Source organism: Elgaria multicarinata, chromosome 11, assembly GCF_023053635.1.
Source record: "Elgaria multicarinata webbii isolate HBS135686 ecotype San Diego chromosome 11, rElgMul1.1.pri, whole genome shotgun sequence".
NCBI lineage: Eukaryota > Metazoa > Chordata > Lepidosauria > Squamata > Anguidae > Elgaria > Elgaria multicarinata.
In genome coordinates this window covers 25439799-25464706 of record NC_086181.1, presented here as the reverse complement: position 1 = coordinate 25464706, position 24908 = coordinate 25439799, and the positions used below count along the sequence as shown (strand labels likewise).

General features: G+C 45.7%; 2 protein-coding genes across 2 annotated transcripts in view; one reads left to right on the top strand and one right to left on the bottom strand.

The window, feature by feature from the left end:
• Positions 1 to 1089: 1089 nt before the first annotated feature.
• On the top strand, positions 1090 to 14743 carry MFAP4 (microfibril associated protein 4). Its single transcript, XM_063137277.1, has 6 exons — positions 1090 to 1176; positions 5601 to 5685; positions 8100 to 8263; positions 10284 to 10380; positions 10825 to 11007; positions 13012 to 14743. The coding sequence occupies exons 1-6, from the start codon at positions 1171 to 1173 to the stop codon at positions 13257 to 13259; spliced, it is 783 nt and encodes a 260-aa protein (XP_062993347.1). The 5' UTR covers positions 1090 to 1170; the 3' UTR covers positions 13260 to 14743.
• Positions 14744 to 15269: 526 nt separating this feature from the next.
• The window catches only part of RNF112 (ring finger protein 112), a 29085-nt gene continuing 19446 nt past the window's right edge, over positions 15270 to 24908 (bottom strand). The window contains exons 8-14 of the mRNA XM_063137252.1: positions 24611 to 24667; positions 23014 to 23100; positions 22648 to 22774; positions 20524 to 20654; positions 18434 to 18487; positions 17762 to 17836; positions 15270 to 17140 (exon numbers count right to left, since the gene is read on the bottom strand). Of these exons, the coding sequence (XP_062993322.1) occupies positions 16595 to 17140; positions 17762 to 17836; positions 18434 to 18487; positions 20524 to 20654; positions 22648 to 22774; positions 23014 to 23100; positions 24611 to 24667 (1077 nt within the window). The 3' untranslated portion in view covers positions 15270 to 16594. The remainder of the gene's footprint in view (positions 17141 to 17761; positions 17837 to 18433; positions 18488 to 20523; positions 20655 to 22647; positions 22775 to 23013; positions 23101 to 24610; positions 24668 to 24908) is intronic.

Here is a 24908-nt window from a genome sequence, read left to right as displayed (position 1 = left end):
GTGGAGAGATCCAAAGGTGGGGACCCACTTGCTGGGCTGCTTTCCAATCTCTGACTTAGGTCTGAAATGGATGCCTTATGAATGCTAACTTTAAACAATGTGTTGGGGCAGTTCAGGAAAGGTTACAGCGAATCTCCTACCAAGAGAATGTGTCTGATTTTCCTGGACGGCTGCCGAACACCCTGGAGACCCACTGCTAGACAATAGTCTGACTTGGTAAAAGGCAACATCCTTTTGTTCCAGAGATATAAATACCAAGATTGAGAGAAAAGCATACTGAAACCCGCTTGTTTTCCAAAGCTGGGGACAGAACTCAAGGGTAATATCCATTGTTATTCCTACAAAGAGGCCTGCTCTAACCACTACACCAGGCATTTGCCTCCCAAATGTTTTTTTTAGCAGCCCCTATCACCACCGAATTTGGTGCTGCACCTGTGGAGGTGCAGCACCAAAAAAGTCTGGTTTTTCCTTGTTTTCAGGATAACAGGCATTGGTTTGCCACTGAAATTTGATGGATGGAGCAGCAGAAAAAAGAAGGTGGGCAGATTGTCTTGCTTTTAAAGTCTAGAAACTAGATCTCCTTTCACAAAATCTGGGAAACTTAGCTTTATATTGAAAAATACCCACAGGACTCCAAACAGTGAAGCCCAAGAGTCCTGGTTCCCAGGATTATTTTGCCCCTAGCCTAAAAATTGATAGGAGAGAGAGAGAGAGAGAGAGAGAGAGAGAGAGAGAGAGAGAGAGAGAGAACATCTTGCACGTGCATGCAAAGCGTGAACAATAACAAGATATTCATGCCAAGAACTCTGAAAAGCATCTAAGCTCCTGGCTCCCTCCCTCCCCTCTCCCCAACTTTCATTTCCTGACTCACTTTTCTTTTTCTTTTTTTCATAAACTTTCCCCCTTCTTGCCCTGTGGCTTTTCCTTTCTGGTCTACAAATCCAGGCATTACACTTTGTCTCTGATTCCTGGTCTTCTGGAGGAGGGGGGTGGGTGTTGGTGGGCCGGCGGTAGGGGTGGGAGGGGTAAATAGTCAACCTGTGCAGCTGCATGACAGACACAGCCAGGGAGAAGCGGGTGGGAGTGGGAGAAGCCACTGCTAAAGAAACATCTCTCCGGCCCTGTATAAATAGAGGAACAAGACTTCCAGCCCAAGAGCCATAGGACAACATGAAGGTAACGTAGTCATCCGAAGGGGGATGTGTTTGTGGGTGAGTGGATGGATGGGGTCAGGCAGGAGGGGTGATTTGGATCTAATTCTCTATGTGGGTTGTGAAATATCTCTCCTGCTACCTCATAAAATCTGTGCTTTCCCCCCCCCCATAGTGATCTGCATAACTGTAACGTGGATTAAATATACGAAATTCAGTGTCACAAGGTGCAGTGGTGGCTGTTTAAAATGGCTTTTAAAGTAGGAGACGGTTATAACTAGCTATTGGCAATGATGGCTAAAGAGAGCCTCCAGGCATAGGTGCAGGATACTCTGTTGCAGGGGAGGGCTATTGCCACTGCCCATGGGCATCCTAGAGGCATCTGGTTGGCCACTGTGGGAAACAAAGTGTTGGCCCAGACAGAGCTTTGGTCTGATCCTGCAGGGATCACCTTAGGTTCTTGAAGTCCAGACACTTGTTTTATTTACTGTACAATTGATCCTGCAAAATCACCCCAATGCTTGTTTTATTCGACTGTCCTCTACAGGCTTCTTCAACTGGGACCTTCCCTGCAGCTCTCACCATCCCCATGCTGGCTGGGGATTATGAGAGTTGTAGTCCGACAACACATCTGGAGGGGGCTGGGTGGGTTGAGGGGGATTGGTCGAATGCTACAAAGACTAGCACTTGGTTTCTAAACTGACAGACCTTGCACCAACAGCCGGCCTGGTAGCTGCATCTTTGACCTGGAACAAAAAAAATATTCTTGGTTCAAGATGTGCAGAGTCGCATCAGGGTGGTAGTGATGCTGATGGCCATGCAAGACACCATTCAAGTATCAATTATAAGTGCTTTACAAACTAACAGAAGGTGATTGGGGGAACTGCCCCAAAGATTTTGCAGTTTTATTTTAGATAGAGAAATAGAAGACAATGAAAGGAGAAGGGGGACAGGCAAGGCAAGGATGACAAATGAGAACAAGGAGGAATAAGAAACCCATGAGTTGTGAATGATAAAGGTGAGCAAATGTCCTGAAGCACGCAGACTCACATTCTGTGAAAGCGCGGAGGGAGGTGGGGTAGGTTGACCCTTTGAAAAGGAGAACAGGGCTCCTGTATCTTTAACAGTTGTACATAAAATGGAATTTCAGTAGGTGTCATTGGTATGCATGCAGCCCCTGGTGAAATTCCCTCTTCATCACAACAGTGAAAGCTGCAGGAGCCCTGCCCTCTTTTGTATCTGGTCACTCTGCTATAGCTCCTGCAGATTTAACTAATGTGATAAAGAGGGGATTTCCCCAGGGGTTGCATGCATACAAATGGCACCTGCTGAAATTCCCTTTTCTGTACAACTGTAAAAGAGCCCTGTCCTGTTTTCTCTATGGTCACCCTAGGTAAGAAACTAGGATTTGGCTATCCATCATCATCCCTTACCTCCAGATTTCATTGTGTTGTCTGCACGGACCCTCTGTGTGTGGACTGCTTGGTACCTATTGGACAGAAAAAGCCTGAGTGCATAGAAATTGTATGCATGTAGCCTCTGCACACTTAATCAAATTGACCACATGGACACTGGGAACAAGGACTGAGGGCATGATCCCAGTTCACCCCTCAACACATTCACTGAACATCTGGAAAGGGCTACAGTTTAATGCCATTGGAGGTGTTCCATGCCTTAGCGAAGAGGGACTGAGGATCAAGACTACCCACTCGTCAAACCTTCTGATCTGGTATATGTTCTCCCCAATACTAGCTGTTTGGGTGGATGCTTGCAGGTTATGCTGTGGTGAGGGGAAAGCACTCTGTACATGCTTAGAGTTGCTTTTGGCTTTGTTTGAGAATGCCATTTTGGAAATTCCACAGATTAGCTGTGCACCAAAAACATTGTTTGTCAGCAATCCTAAATACACTTACCCGGGATTAAACCCCACTGTACACGGTGGAATGTACTTCTGAATAAGCATGCCTAGGGACCGAATTCTGCTGATTTGGTGGCCTTAGGTCTCATCTTTACGGTGGCTGCACAGGAAGGAAGGCAAGTGCGAATTTTCCAGCCCCGCACCTCTAAAAAAGGTTAAAAATAAAAAAATGGAGGGGAGGAGAGAAATGGGGCCATTCCTCCTCCCCTTTTGTTTTGTATTTTGTTATATGATCTATATCTAAGGAGCTCCGCAGACACACATAAGGAAAATAAAAAATGGGGAGGGGAGGCCCTTGGTGTGTTGTCCTCCCTTCTTCCTAAACCATTCCCTTTCTCTCAGCAATTGATCAAAGTATTGGTGGCTGTGATACTCCCATAGATGCACTGACATAGTATCAAAGGCTCTATCGTAATCCTTAAAGAAATCCATTGTTTGGAAAAATCAACCAAGCTTCTGTGTTTCACTGAATTCTTCAGCAGGCATATGTATGTGTGTGTACTGGCATGCACTCTCTCTCTCTCTCTCTCTCTCTCTCTCTCTCTCTCTCTCCCTCCTTCTCCCTCCCTCCCTCCTTCTCCCCCTACCCTCAGATAGGGCTTCAAATCAAAATAGCTCATAAAAACTTTGAAACAAGCCGTCAAAATAAAGAATTAGCATGTTTAACAATACAAAGCATTCGGAGTATAAGATGTCTTTTCCATGCCCATTTTAGGTTTCGGTCTGAAGGGACGGGGGGGCTGTTTTAGCCAAGATTGGCATGGCTGTGAGTTTAAATGATTTTGTGCCAAATTCTTGTTGGACGTCAGGCTGCAGGCTGGATGTAGATTTCAAGTCCAAGTAAAACAATGGTATACACAGATGTTTCCACATAGAGCAGCGGCTTCAAAACCCTTCCTGGGAATCTTGCGGTTGCTCAAAAGATGATCAAGAGTTCCTTAAAGAGAAAATTAATATTGGCAGACAAGCTGGCCTGAATTTCATTCATTTCATTTCATTCCTTGTATTTCTATACTGCCCCATAACCAAAGCTCTCTGTGTGGTTCACAAAAATCAAAATGCATTAAAATGCATTATGCCAAGTGCAAAGGGGGGGGGGGAGTATTTGCATAAAAACCTATAGACAGATAATACACTCATGGACATGGCTCCATCCTGTACGTGGGCAGAGGAATTGCAGTGGAGGGTATTTTGTTGAATTTCTCCAGGAGGAGGGGAAATTCTCCACCCTGTACATGGGCAGAGGAATTGCAGTGGAGGGTACAATTTCTCTCTAGAAAGGCTCACTATTCGTGAGGCCTAAAGCACAACCTCTTTCTTTTTTCCCTAAGAGTTTTGGTCATTGCTGGTGTGTGTGTGTGTGTGTGTGTGTGTTGTGCTGCCATTGCAAGTGGCAACAATATTGATTGTGTTGGCAGGCTGTTCCCCATTTTGCATCCATCACATTGCAGGTATGAACAGTGAAGTGTTGTGTCTAGCTTCAGGAAAGAGGTCCAACTGGTGTGCCAAAATCTGCTCTGTAATTTCCTGAAAGTTTTCTCCCCTCCTGAAAGAAGCGTCCATTCTTCTGGGTTCTCTTAATTTTGGGGTGGTGTTTCTGAGCTTACCTAATCACTGTGAACCTAAGAACCTAAGAAGAGCCCTGCTAGATCAGACCAAGGAACCATCTAGTCCAGCACTCTGTGAACACAGTGGCCAACCAGCTGTCAGCCAGGAACCCACAGACAGGACACAGTTGCAACAGCACCCTCCCGCCCATATTCCCCAGCAACTGGTATACATAGACGAGGTGTATATACAGTAGATGGGGAATGAGATTGAGTAGTTGATGAGTAGTCTTTTATGTCAAGGTTCCCTCTCACAAGTAGGACCCTGTGATGACATCATGAAACGATTTTATACGCCCAACAATGCCCAAATGCTTAGTATGGATTGATACAAACCAGGTATGGGCAGGCCAATCATGGACAGGCTGTCGAAGAGTTTTCCAGAAGCCTATAGAATGGCCTTTCTTTCTTTTTTTCTTGGGGCTTCTCTGAGCGATTTATAGTACGCTCATGATTGGCCACTCAAGGAAATTTGTGGGTCAGTTACATGATGTTGTCAACAGCGAGTACTATCCCCCATCCCACTGTCAGAAAACTCAGAGATAATCAGCTTTTTTAAAAAAAACCCTGCAAAATCAGCCCTGTCTAAAGGTAGCGCACTATAATTCTGCCACTAGATGGCGAGGTATTATTGAGTTGAATGGAGGATGAAAACAGAGGAAGTAATCAATTCAAACCATATCACCAACCATGGCCAGCCATGGAATTGAGCCGATTGCAATCCCAGAACAAAAACATAAGCAGATAGTAGTGGGTTCTTTTTAAAATGTAGAGAAGCTCTTGATGAAGAATGACATAGATGGCTGGAAGGCTTGTTTGCTGAGTCCTGTCCCCCTGGAAGACCCCCTCTCTCCTCAAATCTTGTGTTGTGCCCAGTGTTTGCCACAATTGACTGGTTGTAGTCTTTCGTTCTGTCTCTCTCAGGCCTCCCTGTTCCTGCCAGGCTCGCTGGTGCTCCTTCTCCTTGTCCAGCTGCCCCCCTCACAAGGACAGGCCATCAATGACCAAGGTAAGCCCCATTGACTCTTTGCCACACATTCCCCTTCCCTATGGGGAAAGGCTGCAGCTCAGTGGTGGAGCACACACTTGGCATGCCAAAGGGCCCAGGTTCAATGCCTGCCATCTCCAGGATAGGGCTGGGGAAAACTCTTCTCTAAAACCTTGGAGGGCTGCTGTCAATCAGCATAGAAAACATTGAACTTGATGGACTCCTAGTCTGACTTGGTATAAAGCAGGGGTCCCCAACCCCCGGGCCACAGACCAGTACCGGTCCGTGGCCTGTTAGGAACTGGGCCGCACAGGTGAGTTGCTTTCACCGACCCACCCCCACCCCAGCATACCTGGGCGTGGGGCGCCATCTTGCCTGCCCAGCCAAAGTGAAGCCAGGACACTGGAGTGTGTGTGTGGGGGAGTATGGCTTCCCCTCAAACTCCCCCCCCCCCCCCGGTCCATGGAAAAATTGTCTTCCACAAAACTGGTCCCTGGTGCCTAAAAGGTTGAGGACCATTGGTATAAAGTATGTTCCCTAAATTCACAGTTAAAAATGAGTTGATTGTGAAATTAAAAAGATATGTGCCGTCTACACAAGCGGTCTGGTTCACATGTCAAAACAACCCAGGATTACTATTACTTTTAAGAGCCTTGGGTTGTTGAGAAGAGGGCAACATGCTGGTGCATGCTTTCTTATGGTTCCTGCTGCAAGCATGAGCAGCCAAGGAAGGCTGGTGGCTCTGAGTTTGGTGGGGATGTGATTCCATTCTGGGTTTTAGTCAGAATGAACCAGAACTCTAAAGGGGCTATCCAAAATGCTGAATGCTATACTGAAAATGGGTTCAGCACCTTGGATAGCTCCTTAAGTGTTCTGGCTGGTTCTAACTGAAACCCAGAATGGAATCACAGCTCTACTGGAATTGGAGCCACCAGCCTCCACTATGAGCAGCTAAACAACCCGGGGTGCTCTGTCTATGAGTTGTTAAATGCAACATGCAAATCAGGATTCCAGCTTCTCTGGACAGAGACAAGCTGGAATGTCTTTCTCCCAGGAAGCCAGAGACAAAACATGTGTCCTTGGGCTGTTCAGTTGCTCTTCCTGTAATTGTTCATGCTCGATGCTCCATTTGCAACAACCCAGGATGATGATGATGATGATGATGATGATGATGATGATGATGATGATTTTAAAAGCCCTTGGAGTTGCGTGAACTGGGCCAGTAGCATTCTTAGCTTTATGACAACCTTTGACAGTATTTGACCATGGTCACCTGACAATATTTGAGATCACCAGGCAATACTTGATCCATCTGACCAGCCCTACGCTAATTAATTTCTGACCCCATGGAAGGTCTGTCCCATGGTCCTTATTTTTCCAGACACCTGTGGAGTGACTTGGGGTACCTAGGAAGCTGCCTTCTACTAGGTCAGACGATGTCTCCATCTGGTCTATCATTGACTTTGATTGGTAGAAGCTTTCCAGGGACTAGAGATCCTTTTACATTGAAATCCAGGGATTGAACCTGGGACATTTTACATGCAAAGCATACTTAGTACTGCTGGAGCTATGATCCCCACTCTATTTCGTGCAAAATGACTCCACATGAACTCAGCTTCAGAAAAGCCAGGGTGACACTTTGCTCATTTATTTGAAATGTTTAGATCTCTATACTGTAGAACAATGATGAAAGAAGTATTAAGAAAGAAAGAAGTGTAACACAACCAAAAAAGAAAAGAAACCATACGCAATATCCAGTCGTACTCCTACTCAGAGTATACCCATTGAAATTAATGGGAGTATCATTAAACTGTAATTAGCTTCTTTTTTAAAAAAAAATCCCTTTAGTTTTTTTAAAATAAACTAAATCCCTTTAGTTTTAAAAATAATATTTTATTGCTAATGAAAGCTTATGGAAGCTCATATGGTGCTCTGAGTGTTGAGGGGGAGGGGAGGAGGGAATAACTGCCATCTGGAGTGAAAGCAGCAGCAGTGATTTTCTGAGATGTGTGAGTGTGTGTGTGTGTGTGTGTGTGTGTGTACGCATGTATGTGGACAAGCAATTCCCTCAGCTCCTGTATCTTTCAATCACAGTTGTATTGAAAAAAGAATTTCAGCAGGTGTCATTTGTATATATGGAGAACCTTATGAATTTTCCTCTTCGTCACAACAGTTAAAGCTGCAGGTGCCCTGCCTGCTTTTAAATCTGGTCACTCTAGTATAGCTGCTGCAGCTTTAACTGTTGTGACGAAGGGGGAATTTCACCAGGTGCTCCATGCATACAAATGGCAGCTGCTGAAATTCCCTTTTTTATACAACTGCTGAAGATACAGGAGCCCTGTCCTCCTTTCCATATGGTCACGCTAGTCCAATATTAGGTGGAGCGATCATATTTGAGATACTTGACATTGGTGGTTTTTCCTTCATTGTGGCAGCCCATCAGTCACAACTCTGCAGAGAAGATCCCCTCCCACTAGACTGTGATGACATTCTTGACCAAGGCTCTGAGACAGATGGCGTGTACCTCATTTACCCTGCAGGCCCAAACATCCCTGTGCCAGTGTACTGCGACATGACCACCGATGATGGGAAATGGACGGTAATGCGAGTACAAACTGGGTGCGGGTGCAGGGGATTTGACTTTATTGAGGCACGAGGGATCCTGGGGAAGAGGTATTGGGGTGTTCATCTGTTTCAGTGCTCATCCCAATGCCATACTGTGCCTCCAGAAGGTACCCCAACAGAACAAACTTGCAGCAGAAATTGTCTCATGTCTTTGCTCTCTCTGGCCATGATCATTTATCCTTTGGATGACCTTCTCAGGGGCTGTTCCAAGGCTCTGGAACTCCCTTCCCAGGAAGGCTAGACTGCCTGCCTTCTTGTTACTCTTTCGGAGGCAGGCCAAAACTTTTTTGTTCCCTTAGTCCTTTGGGAATACTCTGGACTTGTGTTAATGTAGTGGATTTTTAAATTGTTGTTGATAGTTTTGAATTTTTAAAGATTTTTTTTTTTTATATCACAGGGGTTTAATTCTATTTTAACTTTTGTAAATTAATATTTATACATTTTAATTGTATATGTTTTAATCTTGTAAACTGCCTTGAGCCCCATTATTGAGATAAAGGTGGGATATAATAATAATAATAATAATAATAATAATAATAATAATAATAATAATAATAATAATAATAATAATTTATTTGTTGCCCACCTCTCCCTCTGGATCGAGGCGGGGTACAACTCAAATGCAAACATTGATTTTTCTCTGTGTGTGCATAATTTCACTTGTGCGCTTAGATGCATAGCATCTAAGCAAATACTCCATTTCAAATACTCTTAGAGCAAATACTCTGTGGCTCCTATGCACCTAAGTACACAAGTACAATTTGGCAAATTCTGCAGGAATAATTGTCCAGAAGGGAGAAACCTGTGCAAAAGAGAAGCATTTTAAAAATGAACCAAAATGATCAGGATGATATCCTGGAGGCCTCTGTAGCATGATGCATCTTCCACTGATATCAGTTGGTGTACCAGATGAAGCCACAGCTCTTCCCCGAACATGGCTAGACATATTTGTTTGCTGCATTTTTATACCACTTTTCAGACAGTTATTGCTTCTCAACATGGGTTACATCAATAGAAACAGAGAAACAGGCTCCGACATCAGCCTAACAAATTCGAAAGACAAGACACGTAAGGGAAGGGGAAAGGAGGAGGGAAGAGATTACTTTTTTCCAAGATGAGAACAAGGTGGGCCAGAGCACTCTTGCCCACCTTGCTGGTGTTCTTGCTCACAAAGGATGGGGCCAGAGAACTCTATTCCCTTGGTTCATGCTCTGGTAGCATCCAGATTAGATGACTGGGAAGTGTTTTATGTGGGGCTCCCTTTGGAGACTGATTTGAAATGCCAATTGGCTCGAAATGCAAAAGCTGGCTTGTTAACTGGGACTTGCCCATCTGAACATATTTCACCAACATTAAAAGGTATTCGGACCGGCTTCTGATTTGTTTCCAGGTATAACTCGAAGTGTTGGTTTTTGATCCATAAAGCTTCAAATATATTTGGGCTAGGGTATCTGAGGGGCCACCTTTTGCCATATGAGTCTGGCCACTGCTTGAGATAAATATCAGAATCCATGATCTATTCTTCTTCCATGTTTCTATTGGCAGATCCAATGGGATGTTTCTTTTATTGCTGCTATTTAGTTGTTCTAGTTAACATTGGATTTCAAAGATTTCTATTTTTTTGTGGCTTTTATTGTTTGTTAGGCAACTTGGGGGATGGACGGTGTTACAGCAGGGGAAGGCAGAATGCCCAGACTATATGTAAAATAAAACAAAGAAGAAGAAGAAGAAGAAGAAGAAGAAGAAGAAGAAGAAGAAGAAGAAGAAGAAGAAGAAGAAGAAGAAGAAGAAGAAGAAGAAGAGAAATGAAACACAAATGTTAAGAGGGCAGATTTGTGAAAAAATTTGAAGCCCCCCATCTCCACTGTGTAACCCCACCACCATTTGAGGGGTTCATGGTGAGGCAGTAATGCAGGTTGGGGGGTGGTGCCCACTCATGAGACATTCATGCTACCTCAACCTTTTTCCTTGTCCTCCTTGGCCATGTTTTCTAGGTTTTCCAGAAACGTTTCAATGGTTCAGTCAGTTTCTTTCGGGGATGGAATGACTACAGATATGGATTTGGCAGAGCAGATGGCGAATATTGGCTGGGTAAATAGAAAATGAGTACCGGGAAATACCTCCTCTTTTCTCCTTCTCTTTGTAGCCTAGGCCACAAATCCTGGACTAAAGAACTTTGACTTTACTCTTCCCAAGATTTCCCGGCTGTCTCCTTCCTGAGTCCCATTCCCCTGCAGCTCTTGACCCAGACGTCTTTTTTGGCCAGAACTTCTTGGAACACCAAATGTTTGGGTTTCTGCTCCTGAGTAGTTAAAATAGGCCCTTGGGCCGAGACAGTCCCAGTGCTAAGTGCAAGTGTTGTGTTTATCATGACACTGGGCCAGGAGGCACTGCCAAGATCTCCTTCGCTTTTCTGTCTGCCCAGCACTTGTCCATCAACCAGCACTAGATTAGACAAACCGTAGTTCCCCAAAGAGGAGAGGAATGGTTTTTGTGGAACTTGTGTACCCAATGAATGTTTCCTCTCTGCCCCAGGGCTTCAAAATATCCACCTCCTAACCCTTAAGCAGAAGTATGAGCTACGTGTGGAGCTGGAGGACTTTGAGAACAATACAGCCTTTGCCAAATACACAGACTTCTCGCTCTCGCCGAATGCAATCAGTGCAGAAGAGGACGGCTACTCGCTACATGTGTCCGGCTTCACTGATGGAGGGGCAGGTGAGAGATCCCAGGTTCCTGGGTTCCAGACCCACTCACTTGCAATTATGCCATTCCCCCACCCCAGGACTGGAGAGAGTACTAGCTGCTACCCAGTGTAGAAATGTTGGTTCCAGTTCAGAGGGATGGTGATTCCATTCTGGCTTTTAGTTAGAGCCAGCCAGAGCTCTAAATGTGCTGAACCCTTTTGGGGGTCAGTTTCAGTACATTGGATAGCTCCTTTAGGGTTCTGGTTGGGTTTATCTAAACCCCAGAATGGAATCATTGACACTCTGAAATGGTGTCAGTTTCTAATGCTCCTACTGTATTTTCTCTAGCCCTGAATAACTCCTTCAATTCTGGAACTAGAAGAAGATCTTTGGGGTTAGAGCAGGAGCACAAAACCTCAGGTCCAGTGTCCAGATCCAGCCCGGGTAGTCATGCACGCTTCCCATTTCCCCGGCTCCACCTGGGATGGCTCCCCTAAGGCTTAATTATAAGCAGTAAGAACTATGAGCTCAAGTATACTTGTATTTTGGTCCCACCCTCTTTTCCCTTTGGCCCCACCCACTATTAGAATGTAGCTCCTGAGAGCTTCCCTGAAATGGAATTGGCCCTTGGACTGAAAGAGGTTCAACACACCTGGGTTAGAACGTATGTGTTAGGTGTTCAGATGCTATCTTATCCTGAATCTAGAGGGTCTAGATTTCGCCATTACCATCCACAGCTCCAACAAACCCAGGGGTTGTCTCATGATACCAGGTTGGCACCGCCTCCTTCCTCACCCCTATTCCTTTCCTTTCCTGGGGCAGCGTCAGGTAATCTTGACTCCGAGGAGGGAGCATGAGGGTTTCTGAGTAGCCATCCAGGTCCTGGAGCCACCCTCATCCTCTTCCTGGTGAAAGGCGACCAATTGCTTGTTGCCTTCCACCAGGTTTCTCCCTGGGTTGACCCTGGATTGGCCACAGAGCACCATTACACAGCGGAAGCCCCATGTTGACAAAAGTCGGGGTAAATCCCTGACATTTTCAAATCGGAGCTTCCTGGTATAGCCCCGCAGTGGCTACAATCCTGTGTCTGCACCATCTAACCGATGGGGTGCAGATCCACAGTAACCATGGGGCTTTCTCCACATATAGACAACCCCCTGGACATCCTAGTTTTGTGTCACTTATGTACAATCTGCTGGGTCAAACTTTCCTCACAAGGATTGATTTTTCCTTTGTGCCTCTTTCCTGGCTGTTTTACCTGAGGAAATAGGTTGTGTGTGAAAGTCAGCACCACTTCACTTTAAAGTGTGAGTTTTAAAAATAAAATAAAATGGAGGGATGCAGGACAAATTGGCTTGTTTAAATATCCAAGTTTGCATAAGGGCCATGCTGACACAATTAACTGGGATTTCTTGGAGATCACAAATTTAGGGATGGCATTGGGCCTCTACCTCATATGCAGACATGCACATTGATAAGGGTGTGTCCACAGTCATCAATATCCACAACTTCTCCCGTGCTATCCCCTGGAGATAATGTGGCAATATCTGGGAAATAGTGGGATCTCCCAGTGTGTAAACTCAGCATTGCACTATAATTATGCCACCAGATGGCGCTGTCTCATTAAAGTGAATGGAAGTGAATGGGGCACACACAAAACGTATTCAATTCAAACCACATGGCCAACCGTGTAATAGCATTGATCGTAATCCCAGAAAGCAAGCCCCAGTAAGGGGACAGGATTTTGTAGAGAAGCTCTAGACAGCATTACATCCCATATGATAACAAAGGGCCTTGGGTTTCTCATGGGAAAGTTAGAGTATCTTTTAGAAGATGCTAACATTTCCACAGCACATCTGCTGCAAACTGGTCTATTTGCAGGAAAGCATCCCAGTTGCCTGCTGTGTCATGCTGGAAGAACTAACTTCCAGTGGATCTACTTTTGAGCAGGCACATGAGTAGGCAGCTTTTTAGTCTAGCAGCCATTATGAAGTCCTTATTTTTGTCCCCTTTTTTCTCTTTGCACTCCTACCAGGCGACTCGCTGTCCTACCACAGTGGCCAGAAATTCTCCACGTTTGACCGCGACCAAGATCTTTATGTGCAGAACTGTGCGGCCCTCTCTTCAGGTGCCTGGTGGTTCAAGAGCTGCCATTTTTCCAATCTCAATGGCTTCTACCTTGGTGGGGCCCATCTCTCCTACGCCAATGGCATTAACTGGTACCAGTGGAAGGGCTTCTACTATTCTCTCAAGAGAAGCGAGATGAAAATACGACGTGTCTGAGATGCAACCTGGCCAGAGGCCTTTTCCCATTCACCACTGCTATGGCTAATAGGATGGATTTCCAATTATTGATTATTGTTTTTAAATAACTATATGGTGAGAGGGAAGTGGATATGGGATTGATTCAGTAAGAACTTGGGTTGTGATGGAAGTTACGTCTACACTAACAGATTTAAGCCAGTTTCAAATTGGTTTAACTGTCATGTCTAAAAACTAAGATCTAGATCTGGGGTGGGTAATCTCAAAAGCCCTCCACAAGCAATGAGTTTAAACCTCTGGCAAGAGTGATCTGACCCTCCTGTAGCAATGGGCTGGGTGGGGAGAGGAAAGGGCAGAGAGAAAAAGGTGACCTGCCCACTTTTGGCTCTCATCCTTCCCACTGCTGGCTTTGGTCTCACCTGTTACTAGCTCACGAACCCTGACAAATTATCTCTGAGGGAATGTGGCCCATAATATAAAAAAGGGCTCGCTACCTCCTCAACTCCAGCATCATCAGGGATGCGGATGGTCCTCAGGATGGTCCATTGGTGCCACCACTACTGATGGTCCTCCTGCCACCTCCTCCAGGATGGGTCATTTTGCTTACCCAGTAGTAGTGGTGGTGGTGCACATACATCCACACCTAACCTCCTTCTCCTCCTTCATGTGGGTGGGCTGCTGACGTGGCAGCATAACTGGCTAGAAGGGGACAGAGAAGGCACTCAGCTTGCAGCAGGGTTGGGTGTCCACCATTTTAACTCCACAATGTAATGCCCAACCCTAAGTGTTGCATATGGGGCATTAATAAAATGGCTGGCTCCTGGTTCTAGCCAATTATGCTACTGCAGCAGCCTGCCTGGAGGAGGCCAGCACTGGAAGCTGCATGAGCACCACTGGGTGAGTTGCCCACCTTGAGTAGGATCCTGGCATTGGAAGATATAATGTGAGGGCCAAATCAGCAGAGTCTTGTTGCTGGCAGTATGCGGAGTTCCCACCCACACCTAGCATTAGTCCTCCCATTCCCAATCTAGATAAATTCCTTAATAAATGTGCAACAATCTGAGAAAGCTGTAATTCCCAAGGTTCTTTCTACTGGCAGAGATGGACAATTTGTGGCCCTCCAGATGTTTTGGTCTACAAGTCAGCCCTAGCTAGCATAGCCAATTGAGGGCTAGTGGCAGTGGTAGGCCAAAACATCTGGAGGGCCACCAGTTGCCCGCTCCTTCTCTATGGACAGACTGAAGACAGTTGAACTAGTCTGAAATCCATGTCAATGTGTCCTGAAGATGTGCCCAGGTTTGCTTGGGGATAGAGGTTATCTTCATTATGTTTTGGTTTCAAGACCAAAGGTCTCTAGCAGACTTGGCAAGATTATCATTCAAACGGAGAATGGTAAAATTATAGGGCACAGGGAGAAAAGTTCCCAACCCAAAGAGTAAAGGTAACATACCATCCTCTTTGTACCCCTTTAATTTTTCTTTGAAATAAAATCCCATTCTCTGAAACTGGGGTGTTTGAGAAACCAACCCAATTGCATAAGTGGGGTGGGGTGGGATTTTAAAAGCCATTCATTCTTCTTTAATGGTCAAGACTGCCCCCCCCCGCCCCGCCTCAAATCTTTCAACCTGGGACTTGTGCTTCAACATCTGGTGAGACACGAGCGCAGTCCAAATTGCAAAGTAAAAGTTAGGAGATGGAAACGAGGAAGAAACATGACCCCACTCTGTCTTCCAGGCTTCTTGCATGTCCTGCCAAATGGTTTGTTTTGACTACAGTCTATTCACATCTGGATTTTGTCCTCTGCAATTAAGTCTACAAGTCACCTGAGGCTACAGCACTGCAGTGGCTGAAATCCAGGGAAAGCTGGTGTTCTTCTTGTGTTCCCATAAAATCAGTTTATATTTTGGGGTCAGGGGAAGGGGGTGGCTGGTGGAAAGACCTACCAAAGTGAACTTTTGGATCTCAAGCCTGCATCCTTTGAATGAAAGAGGGGAGGGGGAAATGCAAAACAAAAACATTCAAGCCAGAATGTGAAATAAATAAATGTATTTCCTGAAGATGGCCCAAGAGAGGCCAGGCAGACAGCAACAAGTCATAAACAGCCATAAAAGCCAAGGCACTTGGATACAAAGCAGGGAACAAAAAACATATTTCTGACAGTAACTCAGCCAAGTATTCCAGAAGGTGCATTGCATCCCACTCTGTGTTTCTGGGCATGTCAAAATAGACTACCAAGGACTCAAGGATAGGCTGCCCTGAGGATGCGTGGAGAGGCTTCGTTCCAGTGAAGCAATGCAAATTTCCCAGCAGCCCTTACTGCAATCCAATTGCATTGGGAACTGCATCCCTCACTTACCCCACATGGTATACCTGAGAGATTGAACCCATAGGGTGCAGAATCAATGCCAGGGCTGGGCAACTTTTGGCCCTTCAGTTGTTTTCGGCCTACAACTCCCATCAACCCATACCAACCTCTATGCTGGTTAGGGGCTGATGGGATTTGTAGGCCAAAACATTAAGAGGGCCACAGGTTGCCTGCCCCTGAATTAATCCAATCAGCAGTGGCAACATTTGAACTGCACAGACCTGAAATGAACTGCAGAGAGGAGGAGGAGGAGGGTGCTGCTGAAAACTACGGTGGGGGTGGGTGGGGCAGAGGCTTCTATCCAGTATTTTGACCCCACACATCACCTCCTTGCTGCAGAGGACAAAAGCAAGGAATCCTCTTTAAGAGATGACAGCACAGGTCCATAATGCATTGCTTTGTGCTGGCCCACTGTTGTTTATCCCAGAATGCACTGCACAGGCATGGCAAAAACTATGCCACTAAGCTTCTTCCTAGCTCCTGTTGGTGCTGATTGAGGATGAAGAGGAAGGCCCCTAATTCCTCATATCCCCTCCTCGCTGCTCATTACATCAGGGTAGGTGTTGCGGGAGGAAAGTGATTTGTTACCTGAGAAAGAGTTGAGGATTCTCCAGGGGCTTGCTGCGCTGAGTTATCTATAGCCCTGAGGAAGAAGGAAACCAAGAAGGCACAGTGGGGGCTCACTAGATGCAAAATATTGCCATAGCATCAGAAGGCCTCATTAAGCAGCCTTCACTCATCACCAGCAAGGCCACATTTCCATGGTGGTGAACCCTGGGACTCATGTCTCTTTGCTATCCCTTAGCCAACTACTATGGGGAAGAAGAGATGACAGTTCATGGTACAGAGGACACCATGTGAGACCCAACCTTTTACCCTGGGATCTATGCTTCCATGACAACAAAACAAGGGTGCAGGATAAATTATTTTCCAGTAATTTCCCACAGCTGTTGAGGAAGCTGTAGGCCACAAGCCTACCTCTTGATCAATCCTAGGGTGTGTCCTGATGGCCAATAAGGCACCTCTCGTCTGACAGATCATCCTCCATTTCTTCAGCCTCAACATCACTGTCAGCCACATTCTCGGCCTCTTGGACCCTACGCTCCCCTATGCTGCTCCCTACGCCAGCCCCCACACCTCCCCCAACAAGTGCAAAGCTTCCAGCCCCAGCCATAGTTCCAATGGCAAAAGTAGCAGCGGTACCAGTGCTCAGCGCAATGGCTTCCGCAGCCAAGATGGCAGCTGCCACTCCAGCCCCAATGACCCCACCGGCTAAGCCCACAGCCCCCACCCCAACGGCCAACCCTGCTTTGAGGGCATGGGATTTGTAGCGACGGCTGTAGCGTTCCAGGAAGTCTTTTGCGTCGCTCTGCAGGCGGGACTCCAGCAACAACGTGGAATCTGTCCGACCTGGCTCATCGCCTTGTAGCGACATCTTGCACTCTTCAACCAGCTCCCGCTGCTTCTCCAGAAGGCGCTTTCTCATTGAGCTGGGTTTCACTTGTAGGCCTGCTAACATGGGGCGGGAGAGTTGATCCTGAGGTGAAGGGGGAAAGGAGGACCCGGGTACAGAAAAGAGTGGGGGCAAGTGAAAAAGGAAATATCAACTCAGCATTCCAAACGATCTCACATATGAAATCATCATCCTGGCCTTCCTCCAAGGTGACCACATGGTCTCGGTCTGTCTCTCTCTTTTTCTTTCCAAGAAACCCTTTGAGTTAGGTGGATACAGCTAATAGACCGCATATTGCCCAGGGTTATATAATGAGCTTTGGGGCTGATGGAAGATTTGAACCCATGTATCAATGATCCAACACTCCAGCCCAGTTCTGGAGAAGCTTTCAGGGCTGCTTTCTAGTGCTGGGTGGAATCAAGGACAAATGGGGTGGCTTCAAATGCAGCCGAAAAGATGGGGCCCAAATACCAAAAAACAGCAACATATTTTAGCTTCAAGTTCTTACTTCCAGTAACTAAGGGGAGTCATTTCAACCTTTTAGATTGAGTGGTGGATGCAAAAGCAGGGAAACCACCACATTTGGAAGATGTGGGGGAAGAAGGGGATGGGACCGGGGGAAGGAGAAGTGCTCCCCACTTGCTTTGTTTTAAAGGGAAAATGCACCTGACGAAAAGAAGGAAAGGGCACTCCTTCCTCTCCTACCTGTTCTTTGATGAACTCTGCAAATTCCTTTCTCAGAACCTCCTGGGTGTCCACGTTGTGTAAGGTGATGGCCATCTATGGGAAGGGAAAGAAAAGGTGGCAAATGAGACTTTGGAAGACACTTCTCTTCGCTTGAGTTCTCCTCAAATCCAGTTACAAGAAGAGGCAGAGGATGGAGATGGGGAAGGCAGGTGTGGATGGAGGGTTGATGCCTGTGTTATTCCTGCTCATGTCATGTCAACCACTTCCCTTAGTTTACATGTAGCATCTCCCTGGTAGTGATGGATAGAGCAGCTGGCACCTCCAGCAGAAGCTGCATTCCCCCGCCCCCCCAGGCCTCAAATTTAGAAGGCCATTTATTAATAAATTATATTTTCAGCCCATCTTCCTTCCATGATGGACTTTATGTGTGACAAGATCCCCAGGTGGTCTACCATCCAAGCACTGACCAATTCTAGACCTGCTTAGCTTCAGCAAGGTTGCTATGTTACCTGCCTCCAGGCTATGCACATTTACTAAACTATAACTTCTGTACAAGTAGAGGAGAAACCGTTGAACTAAGCCACAAGCAAGCAATTGCTATGGCCAAGCAAGAGGAACAGCTAGCTCCAGTAGGTTGGTTGAGAGCATCACCCATTTGCTGCTGAAGGTGAAGACTACGGAGGCTGGTACCTGTGTGGTTGAGGAGAAGCCAAACTTTTGTTGTTTCATTAGAGTGGAGAAATTCTGAAAGGCAAAAAAGAACATCTGAGGATGAGATTCACAACCAGCTCCTACAAATAACAGACACATGTACTCAAAAACCACCTCCCAACTTCACAACAGGACAGACAATACATCCATTTAAAGAACATTTTTATTCTGAGTTTTGGCCCTAAATAAGGACCCCACGGTGGCTGACACTGAAATTCAAAGGATTAGTAGAGCCAACACAATAACACCATTAATGCAAAAGAAAAGTAAGAAGTGGGGTCAGAACATTACAATATACCCAGGAGAAATGAAAATGCTAGAGGCTGCTGCCAAGTGCCATAAATGACCTGAATTTGGCAGCAAATCTTGACTTGGAGGAGGTAAGGTCAGCCTGGGCACGTGCTAGGCCTTGCCCTGCTCATGATAATATCTGGCATGCTGACGGGAGCCAATGGCACCATAGAGTTGCCTGGCATGCTACGCCTCCCATCAACAACTCCATGAAGGAATGGAGGTTCCCTCTCCCCTTCTCCTGGTAGGCAGTAGCAGAAAGAGCCAGTGTGGTGTAGTGTTGGACTGGGAGTCGGAAGATCCTGGGTTCTAGTCCCCACTCGGCCATGGAAACTCACTGGGTGACTTTGGGCCAGTCACAGACTCTCAGCCCAACCCTACCTCACAGGGTTGTTGTTGGGAGGATAAAATGGAGAGGAGGGAGGTTATCTTTGTAAACTGCCCAGAGATCTTCAGCTATGGGGTGGTATATAAATGTAATAAATTCTTTGGAGGAAAAAAGGTGGGATATAAATGCAATTAAAAAAAATAGCACTAACTAGACCACCCTAGTGTCATGTTCAATGCTACGCCTGAAGGTGGGATTAGGAAGAGGTAGTGGTGGAATGACTTGGCCCCTGTGCTGAAATAATTCAGAACTGGTGGATTGTTTTTTATAGCAACTTGCGGGATACTGGGCTTGTGTGCCAATGATTTCAGACTGAAACCAGTGAATTTCTCCTGTGCCTAATATGCACCCGTCTACACACACCACTTTACTATTCATTTATTTGAAGTGGTGCGATCCCACTTCTCAGCCAAAAAGGGCTCCTGGAGGAGCTTCCATGCCATCAGTAAATCAAGACAGTCCCTGCCTGCAGGCTTAAAATCTAAAAAGACATGGCACGCAAGGAAAAAGGAATGTGGAGGGTAAAGGGGCGGAGAAACGTGGTTTTTCAGTAGGGTTGTTGAATGACCGCACTTTCACATTGTACAGCCTGCTGGAACAGTACAAACCATGCATACCTGCCACAGCACAACTCTTTTTCACAAAAACAAAATGCAGCATTACACCGAAACATGCAGTTTTTCTACAGGACTTTGTTATGCTGGATAACATCTGGCAAAACTGGACACAAGAGTGACCAACTTTTCAACCAGCCCCCTGGTACTGTGCCTGCAATAGAAGCTTGATATCCATCCAGCAAGTACCAGGTGAACTTGTTTAACTCAGTACCATGAAAAGCTTCACCTGATTGTGGTGAATCCAAACCTCTACAAAAGATACAAGAACATGCCACTTATTTTTTCTTCTGGCCAGTAGTGATGGCCACCAATCTGGATGGCTTTGAAAGTGAGGGTGGATAAATTCTTGGAGGAGAAGGCTATCAATGACTACTAGCCCTGATGGTTGTGTGCAGCCTCCAGTACTCGAGGCAGTAAGCTTGTGTGCACCAGTTGCTGGGGAACATGGGTGGAGGGTGCTGTTGCACCATGTCTTGCTTTGTTGGTCCCTGGTCGACAGCTGGTTGGCCACTGTGTGAACAGAGTGCTGGACTAGATGGACCCTTGGGTCTGATCCAACAGGGCTCTTCTTATGTTCTTAACCTTAGCTGTATCAACATGAGCATGTGGTCTCCAAATCGTTTCACGTATTCATGCCCATGCTCATACTCCCACCACGGGTGTCATCCCTTCTCTGATGTAACAGAAGCTCTGTGCCTAGACGGTCTGTGTGACAGCTAGAAATTCAACAGGTGTGGTTGTCCACATCAAATATTTGATTCTGCATCTCTCACCTTTATCCTGGCTGCAAGCTGTGCCCCTGTGAGGGCTACCCCGTTCCCGTTTTCCTTTAGAAGCTTTCCAGCTGATCTAGCTATATCGTTCCCATAATCCTTCAGGCATTCCTTAAAATCGTTATCCGTATCTGGAAGAAATAGGATGTAGAAGACACTAGCTGCACAGCTGCACCCCCTGGTGGCCATAGAGGAGAATGCAGCCGTTTTGAGTGAGAGGAAGTCATGATTACAAGTAGAATTCCTAGAAACTCCCATTTTACGAATGGACAGGAATGAAAAGTTAGAGTTGGAGAAATAAAGATAATTGGTAAAATAAAAATGAGTGATGGCCACTTTCCTTCCTTTCCTTTCTTTGAAAGATGTCTTGCCCTGTCTTGTCTTCTCTGGAAATGCGGCCTCCACGTTATTCACCTTGTTTTAAGGTCTATGTGCTACACAGTGAGGTAGTCTGAAGGGTGTGTGGCCAACGTGTTCCCTGGGTGGAGAGAGCTGCACCACACTGCCCTGTCTGGTTTGAAAATGCTACCTCCACTCTGTCCAGTTTGCCCCCGCCCTGACACTTTCATCGCTTTCCTCCTCACCCCAAAGGCAGTGTTAGGAAGGGGATTTTCTTTTCTCCATTTTTCTTTTTTTAAAAAAACAGTAGCCCCACAACAGTTGTGCATGCTGCTAAGCCAAGTAGTGGATGCAAGTGGCTAGTGGAGTCGTCTGGGCAGGTTCTTCACCTAGCAGAGTCCTTGTTGCTCCACAATTGTGCTTTAAAAAAAGAAGAAACAAGTAGAACCTCAGTAGATGAGCTGCCCAACCCAATGCCAGAGCAAATTCGGCTGGTGATTGGCTGTGTCATCCCAACATTACCCTGTGTCATCCCAATTTTCTCTCTCTCCCTCCCTTTCTCTCTTTCTCTGTGCCACTCTCCTCCTTCTCTCTCTCTCTATCTCTGTGCTTCTGTTAATGCAGTTGTGGCATATTAAACTCTAGACTGAATAGGATTATGGGGCCCTCCTCTTTAGGAGTTAATGTGTGTTACTTCATTTCCTTCAAAATGTGGCAAGCCGACCCTGTTGCATTTGGTGGGGTGGGGATCGGGTCCCTCCTGCTCATTCTTTCCCAAAGTCCTGCTTTGATGGCTAGGGTGACCATATGACCGGATTTGCCCGGATTTGTCCGGGTTTTTGATGGCAAATCCGGGAGGGGGAGGGGAAATCCAGATTTTTTCCAAAGAGCAGCTCTAACAGGAATTAACAAAAATGCTTATAACGCCATCATTTTTTTAAGATAAAGACATGAAACTTGGCACTTAATCATTTCTCCTAGCATCTCCTCTCTTTAAAAATCTAAACAAAGAACTATTATTATTATTATTATTATTATTATTATTATTATTTATTTATTTATATAGCACCATCAATGTACATGGTGCTGTACAGATAACACAGTAAATAAAGAAACTGGATAAAAATACTGGACTAAGCTGCAGATTTTTTTAACATGACTCTTTCAGACTACTTTTAACTGACAAAGATTAACACTGGTCTACCCTGCAGGACTGTTGTAAGCCCTGCTCTCTCAGTGAAAGCCCTCTCCCTGCCCCCCCCCCCCCATACATGCCTGGGAACAAGAACAATGGGCTGTACCATTTTCATTAGTAGGGACATTTTTGCATTGTTCATTTAAGGAAAAAAAAACATTTTTAACATGGGATCGAAAAAGCATGAATTATTTTCTGATGAATTTTGTTTGGGAGTAGGGATGAGGAGAAAAATGTAAACATCTCAATCCAAAGGCCTGGAATTCTATATTGTTTTTTTGGTAGGAAGGTTTCACTTCTGCCCTAGGAGACGCAAAGCCAAACCAAAGCAAAGACATCAAAAGGAATAAGGAATTCCAGTCTCCATACACTAGAACTAATCTAGTCCTTTTTAAACATCTGTGGTTAAAAGAAGAAAATGCGACCGCCGCTGTTCAACACTCGATTTATGGAACCAACGCTCCCCCTAGTGGAATGATTGTGCAACAGCATCTATTTCTCAAAGAGTTTATGCTGATTTGGGATATTGTAGTAACTGGGAGAAAGATAAAAAGAGAATGATAGGGAGAGGGAAGGTGGGGTTTTTTTACCTGCTAAGGTGCCTTCAGTTCCTATCACCAATTGCTTGCCAGGAAAAGGCATCAGGTAACAGCGGGTGTTGGGGCTCCTGAGGGTATTCAGCGCTCGTGGATGCCTTTGCGGATCACACTCCAGCCTCTGGGATTGAAACAAAGAGAATGAATGAGACTTAATCTCCCAGAACCATCACCCAGAGCCAACCTGCCCATTTTTGTGACAGATGAGAGACAGAACCTCTAATGCAGCATGCTGGCTGGGGCTGGTGGGAGTTGTAATGCCACACAAGGGCCTTAAAGACCTCCCATTCGCCAATGCCCTTCCAACCAGCCAGCCAGCCTCGGATTGGAACAACCAATGCTTCCAATCACTGTTCTTACCTGTATGACCTCTTGGAGATACTTCTGACCCCCCTGGAGTCCATGGATGGGTGGAAAGAACCAATCACGCACCAAGAGATCGAGATGCTGCAACAAAGAGATGAGACCTAAGAACATAACAAGAGTCGGGCTGGATCACAACAAGGGTCCCTCTAGTCCAGTATTCTGCTCACACAGTAGCCAACCACTTGCTTATGGGAAAACCATAAGCAGAACATGAGTGTCAGAGCACCTTCCTGAGCATGTTCCCCAGCAACTGGTGCATACAGGCTTACTGCCTTGGATACCAGAGGTAGCATACAACCATCAGGACTAATAGCCATTGATAGCCTTCTCCTCTAGGAATTTGTTCAATCCCCTTTTAAAGCCATCCAAAGTGGTGGCCATCGCTACATCTTGTAGAAGTAATCCACAGTTTGATTATGTGCTGTGTGAAGAAGTCCTTCCTGAATCTCCCAACAATCAGCTTCATGGAAGGACCCCCAGGTTCCAGTATTATAAGAGAGGGAGAAAAAAGATGAACTGCTTGAGCTCTGTATTCCTGAATTGCTTCACTTCCCACCCTCCAGAAATCCACCAACGTTCATGGCATTCATCGAATTCAAAGTTATGTTTCACTTCACATTCCAAGATCTCCTAAGCCATGTCCACCTTTCTCATTTTTTTGGTTGCTCTTCTTTTGCAAGGATATCACTTCCAACTTTATTCATAATAAACAAACTCCAGGTCTTTAATAACCATTCTTTCTACCTTGCTAGGCTTCCAATTAATGCTTGTTGTTGTTGTTGTTGTTGTTGTTGTTGTTGTTATTATTATTATTATTATTATTATTATTATTATTATTATTATTATTATTATTCATTTCTGCAGTCTTCCCAAAATGGTTCACAATAATATTTTTAAAAAAAACAGGGCTGCGGAACCTGTAGCCCTCCAGATGCTATTGGACACAACTCCCATCATCCCTGACCACTGGCTATGCTAGATGGGGATGATGGGAATTGGAACCCATCAGCATCTGGAGGGCCACAGGTTCCGCAGCCCTGGTTTTTTTTAAATTAAATATTTAAAACATGCAATTCCATATCCATATAACACATTCATAAAATCATAGACTGATTTTAAACTCCTTTAAGAATGAACCCGTTCAAATCGGGTACATTTTAGGATACATTTTGGTCTGAGGACCAAAATTAGGCCTTGGTGGGGCAGCCATAGGCACTTCATCCACATATCTCCCTGTGTATATAAGGTAGAGTATTTAGGGCTTGGAACCCTCTTGTGGTGATTAAAAATGTAGGTCAGGAGAGAAATAATACAGTAACAAATGGAGACAGGAGAGTAACTTCATTGGTATTCACATTCGAGGGAGAAAGAGATGGGGAACGAGAAAGAGAGAGAGAGAGAGATGTGTGTACCAGGCAGAGGAGCACAGAGCTGGAAGAGGCGGTGGTGACAATGGGAATTCAGCGAACAAAGGGGCTTTTGACAGAATGGCGAGACGGAGGCCTTGAACATGCTGGTGATGGTGGGTGAAGGAAAACAAAACTAAGCATGACAGGGGAGGGGAGGAAGCAGAACAGTTGATGATCATTACCTGAATGGGCTTTAAACTGCAGGCACGTCCCACTATCTCCGCTACGTACACGAACATCTGTGGGGCAGAGGAAGTGGGTGACCCTGGGGAATTTGGAGAGCCGGTTCACTCAGCCCCTTGGCCCAGCCTGCCAGACGCACTCACCTCTCAGAGCTTGGAATACAGGCCTAGGAGCCAAAACTGTATGCTGTGTCAATTTATGATATTTATTGCAGTGTTACATGTGAACACTGCTTTCTGCCAGCAAGCTCCGGGCAGCATACAGGAGTCCATCTATCTACTTCTGTGAGATAGATGA

What these genes read in the sequence shown, in the direction of transcription:
- MFAP4 (XM_063137277.1), top strand. An exon ending in CCGATGATGGGAAATGGACG is followed by an intron (nt 8,264 to 10,283) that starts GTAATGCGAGTA and finishes CATGTTTTCTAG; the next exon opens with GTTTTCCAGAAACGTTTCAA. An exon ending in CTTCACTGATGGAGGGGCAG is followed by an intron (nt 11,008 to 13,011) that starts GTGAGAGATCCC and finishes CACTCCTACCAG; the next exon opens with GCGACTCGCTGTCCTACCAC.